This window comes from Necator americanus, chromosome I (genome assembly GCF_031761385.1).
Source record: "Necator americanus strain Aroian chromosome I, whole genome shotgun sequence".
Lineage (NCBI taxonomy): Eukaryota > Metazoa > Nematoda > Chromadorea > Rhabditida > Ancylostomatidae > Necator > Necator americanus.
In genome coordinates, this window is record NC_087371.1 from 21,088,915 (window position 1) to 21,098,875 (window position 9,961).

General features: G+C 41.5%; 3 protein-coding genes across 3 annotated transcripts; 2 read left to right on the plus strand and 1 right to left on the minus strand.

Moving 5' to 3' along the window:
- Nucleotides 1-314: 314 nt before the first annotated feature.
- On the plus strand, nucleotides 315-968 carry RB195_006392 (uncharacterized protein; the record flags this gene model as incomplete). The annotated part of the gene is made up of 1 exon (XM_064179449.1): nucleotides 315-968. One exon carries the CDS (start codon nucleotides 315-317, stop codon nucleotides 966-968), a length of 654 nt encoding a protein of 217 aa, XP_064036403.1.
- A 75-nt stretch (nucleotides 969-1,043) lies between these two features.
- Nucleotides 1,044-9,523, plus strand: RB195_006393 (uncharacterized protein; the record flags this gene model as incomplete). The annotated part of the gene is made up of 3 exons (XM_064179450.1): nucleotides 1,044-1,242; nucleotides 3,744-3,886; nucleotides 9,323-9,523. The coding sequence occupies 3 exons, from the start codon at nucleotides 1,044-1,046 to the stop codon at nucleotides 9,521-9,523; spliced, it is 543 nt and encodes a 180-aa protein (XP_064036404.1).
- On the minus strand, nucleotides 5,191-6,631 carry RB195_006394 (uncharacterized protein; the record flags this gene model as incomplete). Its single annotated transcript, XM_064179451.1, has 2 exons — nucleotides 5,191-5,386; nucleotides 6,546-6,631. The coding sequence occupies 2 exons, from the start codon at nucleotides 6,629-6,631 to the stop codon at nucleotides 5,191-5,193; spliced, it is 282 nt and encodes a 93-aa protein (XP_064036405.1).
- Nucleotides 9,524-9,961: the final 438 nt, after the last annotated feature.

Sequence of the window (9,961 nt, forward strand, 5' to 3'; positions counted from 1 at the left end):
GGAAGGAGAAAATCATCTACGACTTCTGCTTTGATCTCTTCGACAGCCATGTGCACTTGCCTCCTCACCATCTGAGGGAAGACGGATATGTCATTCCAGATGTTCTCCCGTCCGAAATACAGCATGCTATCATGTCGTAAGAAATCATAAGGCACCCGGTCCCGACAGAATAAAACCAGAACACCTGAAGAACCTTCCGCCAGTACTCATCAACACCCTGGCGACGCTCTTTACACGTTACCTATCGGAATGCAAGGTTCCTAAACAGCGGAAGAGCAGCAAGACCGTGTTGTTGTATGAAAAGGGAGATCCACATGACGTCGGCAACTATCGCCCAGTCTGCTTACTGTCCGTCATCTACAAGCTCATTTACAAGAGTGATTTTTATTAGGATTGAAAAAGTCTTGGATGAAGGACAGCCATGCGAGCAAGCAGGGTTTCGAAAAGGATTCAGCACGATTGACCATATTCGCACTGTTTTGAAACTCATCGAGGTATCACGAGAGTACAAGGTGCCACTCTGTCTCACCTTCATCAACTTGAAGAAAGCCTTCGACTCAGTTGAGACGGAAGCGGCCGTGGAAGCCTTGGACAACCTTGGACAAGGAGTCCCTCCTCAGTACATAAAAGTGCTTCGAGAATTGTACAGCAACTTCAGGACCGGAATTTCGCCATTCTATAAGAATATCGTCATTGACGTGAAGAGGGGGGACCGACAGGGTGATACAATCCCACCCAAAATATTCACAGCCACTCTCGAGAACGCTGTGCGAAAGTTGGAAGGGGACGACATGGGAGTGAAGGTTGATGGTCGGCAGCTACACCATTTGCGCTTTGCTGATGACATCGCACTGATAACACCTAACATCATCCAAGCGGAACGAATGCTGATAGAATTCGACGAAACATGTGGATGTATCGGTCTTCAGCTGAATCTGCAAAAGACGAGGTTCATGCGCAACGGATGAGTCTTGGATGCCCCATTCGCGCTCAATGGAACGAACATATCCGAATGCACCAGCTACGTTTATCGGGAGCTGAACATGATGAACGACCTGACTCCCGAGCTGGACAGGAGGAGACGAGCGGCTTGGGGAGCGTACAGGAGCATCGAGGATGTAGTGAAGAAGACCAGGAACACCCGGCTCCGTGCTCACCTCTTCAACACCACCGTACTTCCTGCTTTGACCTATGCTTCGGAAACCTGGGCATTTCGCAAGCAGGAAGAAAACGCGGTGAACGGTATGAACGCGCAATTGAGAGATTGATGCTAGGAGCGTCCCGTTTCACGCAAGCGAGGAACGGGATTCGAAGGGTGGTCACGTCTAGGTCCTATGTCAACGATCAAAGATTAGAGACTTGCCAAGGGAAGTAAAATAAGGTGGGTCGGACACGCGATGATGTTTGATGACAACCATTGGACCAGAGCCGTGAGCGACTGGGTTCCCCGCGATATTAAGCGCACTATAGGAAGACCGCCGATCCGATGGTCAGATTTCTTCACGAAGTCCTTCAAAGAAAATTACAATGTTTTTCGTGTCCCACGCGAAAGGACAACCACACTGGACGACTCCGGCACGCGATCGGGACAAATGGAAGAATTACTGGCGCCCGCTCGACCAGTTCGAAGATCAACGGGTGTCAAGGTGATCTTGCATCCATATTACTCTTCATGTGCATGCTCCGAAATACAGTTATGGTACCACTGTGGAAGTCTGTCCTAACAGTTTCACTCCCGAACAATCTGCTTCCCATGAACGGCTTGTACTGTCACATGCTTGAATTTGTGGAAGCGTCGGAGCCCAAAGTTCAGATGTTAAAATAAAGGAGATATCGCATGAAGCGCTATGGTGAAATATCAATGAACTTTCGAACTCCTCTTAAAGGGAGAGATGAACGGAATCACCCTTTTCCACACAATCTACGACCCCGTATGGAAAAATGAACCTCAAAGTGGAAACCGAAACGTCGAGATTTACGAATTTTTTGCTTCTTTTTCTACCTATTCGGAGCGAACAAATAAATGTTGTATATCAAAGAAAGTCATACTGCGAACTTCGAACTGGATCCTGGAATATCTAAAATAATAATGTACGCGCAGGTGCTCCTCGTTATAACTCATCTTGCCGCACTTCTCTGAGAACTCCACTAGGAACTTATATAACACATAAATTTAATTTATAACTTATGTATATATATATATATATACGTATATAATGTATGTTGTATGTAATTGCTCATTTTTCCTCATAGTCTCGTATCCTCCTACCTGTTCCTTTGTCCTCGTAGTTGTTAATTCGTCTTCATACTCTTGCTCATTTGGATTCAGGAGAAAATGCATGTTATGTTGTTGCTCCTTATCGAATAAGTGCACTTCTGCCAAAAAATGAGTTTAGTATTCCGGCACCTTCTAAGTAACAAAACTAATTCTCCTTTCATTCTATCACGGCTTATGAACTCTGAATAACGATGTTTCAGAGCAATTATTCAATTGATTTGATTAATTAATACTCTATTATAAGTGTTCTTTTGTTGATGAGGACTATGAAACAACCTGTCTGAGTTGTTTACCTTGTCTAGTTCCATACAGACAAACAATTTTCTCTTTGAGAGACGTTGGCATCCAAACATGACATTTTTCTATCATGTTAAACATTTCGATAAAAGTATTGATACGTCCCCTTCCCCTAGTCGATGACTCTCTCCACTTTGGACTGCTTGAGTTAATCTACAATTGGTTTAGTATGTTCTCGAACACGAAAAGATTCACCGGCTTAACTAATTTGCTGAAGAGATGAACATGTTTCACTGTTGGTAGGCATAGGTGCGATAGGAAGGACCCGGACCCTCTTCAGGTTTTCTAACCTTTTTTTTGACTTGCGTAGAAGTGACGCTCCTATTGCATTGTTATCGCGGGTTCGATGGAGAAGGAACATCTTTTTTCGTCTTTTACGGACACAGACCGTATTTTTCCTATTGGTTACCATGTCCTCAAGTTTCTCCAGCAAAGGTCAAAGCTAGAAGGAGAACGGTTGTTTTAAGTAGGTGAGTGCGTAGCCCAGTGTTCCGGATCCTTTTCGCTATATAATCGATGCTCGTATATGTTTCCCAAGCTCCACATTTTCTCCTTCTCAGATTGGATACCAGGTCATGAACCGCTTTCCTCAGCTTGAAATGCAGATTGTCTTTCAAAGCATTTTAACGAAATCGGGCAGCAATCATTGTATGTACCTATGTAGAGCATGATATTATGAGAGCGATATAATCAATTGGACAATTAGGGAAAAATCGTGTGGCTGCCAACCATAAACTATCTTTCGCACATTATTCCATTCTAGTTTTTATGTTCATCGAGAGGCGCTAAATATTTTGGGTAAAATTGCATAACTCTGTCGGATCCCTTCCTTCACCTCTATGATGGTATTGCTGACGAATAAATACTATATATATGCAAAATTATTTTTATTTCCTTTTCCTAGCGCGATGCAATTGAAGTGAGAGTAATTGGCGGTGGAAAGTACCTCCCAATAGTACTGAGGATACACAGCTTATTTTTTAACCCCAAGAGTTCCATTACATTTGATAAGCTTCTCTAATGACTTACGAAACATGGGAATTGCTTCCGACAAGTATGTGTAGCTACTTATTGCGACGTTGCATGCTTTCGCTTTTACGTTTATTTTGTAGTTATTACTTGGAGGAAAAAACTTCAATATAACAGATATGTCTCTTTTTTATTTCAGTAGCCTCGTTCAAGCTGCGCCCGAGAGCACGTCACGTATACAGTGAAGCACTACGAGTTCATTTGTTCGAAGAGGCATGCAAAGCAGGAGATCTAATTGAGATGGGAAAGCTCATGTATGCTAGTCATGAAAGTTGCAGCAAGGTTTGTCGTTGTCGTTGGTTCCAACGGATTTTTTTAATTGTTGTTTTAGTACTTATTTATATACTCAGCACTACAACAACGAGGTTTAATTTAAAGCAGTAACTACTAAATTCATTTAAAAAATCGGAACGTTGAGTGGATACATGTTACAATGATGATGTGATGATAAACCACTATGTTGATATCATCATATTGTCGATGAAGATAGGAGCCTGTACGAAAATACTTCTGGAAAATGGCAGGTCAGATCAGGATAAACGAAGGCGATCCAAAGTTGCAGGGGCCAACAAAATGTTGTTTGTATGGTGGAATTGCTGTAATTTAAGGCGATGAGTCCTGATCAAACACTTAATGTGGATCTTCGTACTGGAAAATCGAGCAGCGCGATTGGATGCGTCGTCAAAAAATGAGTACGGACTTCGAAATCCTTCAATCATCAAGCCATCGCCAAACCGCACCTTGCCATAAGTATCCAGAATAAAGTCGAAGGTTTGGGCTCGGAATCCCTGTCTCGTCCATATAGCTGTGACCTTTCTTGAGCCCGTTGATAAGAGCACTCAGTGGCGGAAATAAATCAAAAATTTCGAAGTGGTGCAATGCAGTGGGCTAATTTCAACAGACCTCTTATGTTAAATATTGTATTTTTGTTCTTATAATAAACTGATTGTCACTGACTTTAGATCCTTTTTGCAGCATTTATACTTTATAAGGCAAATACTCCTCTATCCTAAGCGTAGATCATTATAGGTAAAAGCGTGCCGGTAGCCATAATCATTTTTGCGCCGTACTACGCTGCACAATTTGGTCTGGTAAGACCTTAGTTTGTGTAAACGTGCGGTCGCGAAGAGGCTCTCGCTGGTTTAACTCGTTGACAACATGGCCGCTCAATAGTGAGCGACAGCCTGTCTTGTGGGACGAAGTCGCTCAATGCTCCATGACGGTATATTATTTTAATCAAAATGTGTTGTTTTTGTTTTCTGTTGAAATAACCAGTTTAGACTTAGAAGTATCTTATATTGGCATCGACCAACTATCCATTGAATTTAAAGGTTTATTTTTAATTTTATACGGATGGATAGCGGGACATTTGCAAACAGGGGCCAAAGAACCTTCTTAGTTCATCTATGTTGGTGTGATTCTAATTAAGATGCTTTTTTTTGTCCGTAGACGTTGGTTTGATCAGTTACCATGGCAAAGAATTCTTCACAGAAAAACAGCTCGTAAAATTGGAGCGGCGTCTCAAGTTGTCTACCTCTGGATTAGAGCTGCAACAGGCTTGCTTAAGGTCCATCTTTCATCCATGTTCATCCACGTTTTTGATCATCGCCCTCCCAACTGTTTTTTGCTTCTTCGTCACTGTCGTAGTCTGAGATGTCAGAACCGTATTCATCAGTGTCAGGAACAACAGGAGTCATGTCATCGCCACCCACATCATCGGCAACTTCAGCATCGTTGTCGAGCAGCAGATCGTCAAAGCCTTCGTTGAGGTCGTCGATATTACTGGTCCTTATTCTCTCTTAGTGATGGAAAGCCGTTCGAGGATAGCAAAGTTGGTGAGCCCTTGCACTTGAGGTCCCCCCACTCGTTCGCCCAGGGTCCCTGACGGATTCCTCTGTTTGAGGTTAACGCTACGAGGTTTGAGAGTTTGGTTACCCAAACTCTCAAACCTCGTAGCGTTTTGGGTCTGGGAACAGGATCTCTCGTGAGGATTTCTCACCTTCTGTAGCAGGAGAATGACCTGCCAACCCACCACCCCTTATGCTTTGAAGGACCAGTCTTGTGGTGTAAAATTCAGGCAAAATTCTAGCGAGCTCTATTCCATCTTGTTTTTTGTTTTATGGCATACCTGTAGGTGTTTTCAATAAATAAATAAATGTCGGCATCCGTAACGCTCATGGTTACAAGACTACTCAGAAAGATAATGTTACTCTCGAAGATCCTACTTTTATAGCGCAGACTCAAATTTATCTCGAGTGGTCAAGATTTTTTGAGAAAATTCGAACATTTCCATATCTGTTTCCTCGTCTCTCGCATTTTCAGATATGTTTTAATCATAGTCACTCATTTATTTGAAAATTAACAATTTCCAACACAGAATTTCGTCCCACGCGCGAGTCATGAGAAAAATGGCTGGTCGTCAAGGTGTTAAATCGGGCTGCGAAAACTAACCAGGGTCTCACCGCACCTTCCGAGCGCTAACGCTTGCACCTAAGATGAGGTTGTCTGGACCCAGCTGCATCACTGCTGAAAGGAATGAACCCCCAATCGATGGTTGTGAGAGTAAAGAAAATATGAGTCTGGTTTTTGTTTGTTTTTGATTTCATAGCTAATAATATGTTTAATACAATGTGTTAATATTGACCATATTAACACGTTGCAGTGAAAGCTAGAAAGCTTCTCAAAGTATTCTCTAGAACAAAAATAATCAAGCATAATAATAAGTACTGATCGCATCTCCTCCAATTATTGGCTACCAACAATGTCAAGCGTGTGATATTCTAATCGGGGTCGTAAAGGGAGAGGTTGCAAGGGATAGGAGTGTGCGGTGGGCAGTAGTAAAAATATGAGAAGGATAATATGATAATCAGGACAAAATATTACGTAGTATTAGATCATTTACATTACATATAGTAAGGTCGAAACGACATGAAGCACGTACGCAATTGCGTTCGTGGCTTCCCTCGAGGCGCTTCGGCGGAGCGTAGCTGCTGGGAGGGTGGTGAATCCCTTGTTGGCAATACCCATCGCTGCAGTTTGCGACGGTCCCAACTTAGTTCTAACTGCTGCCTTCAGCGCGCCGTTTCGAGCGCGTGTGCAAATGAACATCAACTACACTCGTGATTCATGTCATTTTGATCCGAATATACATTATAAAATATGATCAAATTATCACATACATTAAAAGTAGAGGATAAAGTCACTGAGGTGTCAATCCACTTGGGATGCGCGAAGTCGTTTTACTGCAATTCGTAATCGACGAAGTTTTGGAACGCGTGTTGGCCTATACAACGTCTTGAGGGAGCCAGCCGATAATCAAATCAGTGTTTTTGTTCTCCCAGACAAGTCTGGTACCAATTTATCGGAAGGATGAAAGGCTTGGTTGGCAATAGGGTGGTTTCGAACGATCGACGGTGTGACTACAACGGACCTTTACCCGACTACGCCACATCCGCCCTATAACATGCATTACAATATGTTATATTTGGTTTCAGGCGTAGGACACGATGGAAGCCCCAACACTTTGTTTTGAGAACGTACAACGTGTTGACAATGTAACAATGGGACCACGCAGATTCGACACCGCGCTGAAGCAACTCTTTGCAGAGGGGTTAGAAACTTTAAACTTTTCCTAAAAGATGAAGAATTCAATTATATGTAGTTTTCGTCAGTTCGAAAATGGATTCACTGGGATTTAATTACCAAAAAAAGCTCAGATTGCACATTGTTAAGTCTGGAAGATCGCGAATAAGATCGTGGTAAGAGGACAAGAGAAATATTTAAGGAATTTTTTTAGGAAGGGTTTGCGCTACAATCAATCAACAGTCATATCGCTATTTTTCTCACATCCTAGTCTTTTTTGAAGCTATATGCGACGAAATCAGCATTTTTCCCATCTTTGTTCCGTCAAAAATTTGGAAAAATGGCCAAGTTGAGTTCCTGTCTGATAGAGGAAATCCTCGGCTATCGGCTAGAATATTTTGGAATATGATATGCTAAGTTACTTCTAGTTATTGAATTTTATTCAGGATCAGAACCAGAATCAGGACTTTTCGGCGAGCGACCAAAGATCGGGATTTTGACGTTTTCCCGTTTCAGAAAAACGGAAATTGTTTTAAAAAATCAACCATATATTCGGAAAGAGGGACTAAGGAAACCTTCATATGCAAAATTTTTTCTTTCTGCACCGTCCTGTTCTCTCAAATTTTGGATGGGGAAAATGCAAAAAGTCGTTTTGAATTTTGTCCCATCTAAATTCCGAAAACAAAAAAAAAAAGAACTAGTAGGTCTCTAAGAACAGCGAAGTGACTGTTTCGTGGACCTTCGTCTTCTCTGGAAAAAAATACCTATAATTTTTCTTTCGTTTCTCTCATCATGAAATTATTCGCGATCTTTCCAAAATCCGCTTTTAAACTGCCGAACACTACGCTTAACTAAATTCTTCATTTTTTAAAAGTGAAGCTTCTAACTCCTTTGCAAAAATTTTACGTCGGATGTCGAACCTGCGTCGTCTCATTACCGCACTGTAGGAACAAAATGTTGATTTTTTTTTTCGGCGTCTGGCTGCCCCGACTCCTTTTTTGTCGTATTATGTGTTCTAATCACTATTTAAAGATATTTCGTAGATTTTACAATAAAAACTAAAATATTTCGTTAGCAATATTTCAGAAACATTTCAGCAAGTTTGCTTCTCCTACTAGTTGGTGATTCTTCGCTTCTGTCAGCTACCGATTGGAAGGGGATTTTATTCTTGAGGGTCATGTATCATCACCACTCTTGACCTTGGTTACCGATCGAGCACTGTTGAACGATATTGCAGAGTTAGACTCATAATCAAAAATCAGTAGAGACGTCATCGTTAATGCAAGCGAATGAAAAAAAAAAACAACTAAAAAAATGAAATAAATAGGGCGAATTTCTGTCCTCTTGAATCTAGAAAGAAAGCGAGAAATAAGAACAACTGGTTCTATAAACTATACTATTATTGTTTTCCTCATTATTTACTTATTAGCGATATTTTCGCCTAAACTGCTTAATTAATTCGTCATCTTCGCAGTCACTTTATGCCAGGACTTCGATCTTCAAGTATGTACTGGATTCAGATAAAAAAACATGTCAAAACCAATGTCCAATTGCACCAAGCACAGAGAGCACTTCGAGTTATGCAGTAAAGGGAACAGAGCAGTATGTTCTACAGTGCGGTAGTGAGTGATAAGGAGTAAGACAGGGACGTGAAACATTGTCTTAGATGGTGATTTCAGATTTATGCTTTTGTATCGCATAGAATTCAACTGAATTTGACCCTTGCGGTAATCGACGGCGCTGATCACTGACATGCGTAGGACGTAGACTACCGGTTTCACCAATTTTTTTTTTGCGCTTTCGCTGGAAACCTACGACCTGGATATTGCGAAATGCGACGAAAACTGCTGAGATATTTGCGGATATCGGTATGACGTGGAAAGTTCCTTAAGGCGGTTATCAGCATTACTGATATTGAACTACTGCTCTATCAACGGTGGAAACGTGACATCTAACGCTTTTTTACATACGATCGGTGATCACAATTTTTACTTACGTCAAGAGACCTTCATACTTTCGGAGGTGGTCTATAGACTTCTAAAATTGCCTACAGAGACTTCCATCATTTGGTATTGGAGTATGTCAATCAAGCATGCTCTCTGAAAGGCGTTAGCAATAATCAGAATTGTGTTTTAGGATTATGAATGTAGCTGCGAGGCCATGGACACATTGGTTTCCGAATGTCAACGCGCAGGTGCCATAGGGTGCCGCCTCACTGGAGCTGGCTGGGGTGGATGTGCTGTAGCCTTGGTCGACAATTCAAATCCTAAAGATTTGGGACATAAAGTGCTCTTCTACAGCAAACCCTCCGCTGGAATCTCAGGGCAATTCTTATAAGTTATCGAACTGCGTTATCTGCTTCATTCTGTATTGGATGCCTTCTTCGTAGATCCGTGGTGTTGAAGAAATCGGTTTAACACATGGTGGATAAACGGTAACATATTTGCTTCATTCATCTAAGGCTAATGAATTTGCTTCACGTATAACAAGATATGTTTCAGCAGTTGTTTCTTCCTATACTTTTCGAAAGAAAATTTATTAAGCACATCACTTTTCACAACAATTCCAAACACTATATCTTGTCCCAACAGAAAGGATATTACCTTAAAGAGAAGACATGCAAAATATAGCACAACATTATGAAACCCATAACATTAGTCAAACTACAAACTCAACTCGAGTCGAGAGTTATGTAATCATTTCTCGATACACATCACAGGGAAAACAACTTCCCGAAACTGCACGACTATGATAAACTCGCTAAGACAACTAATT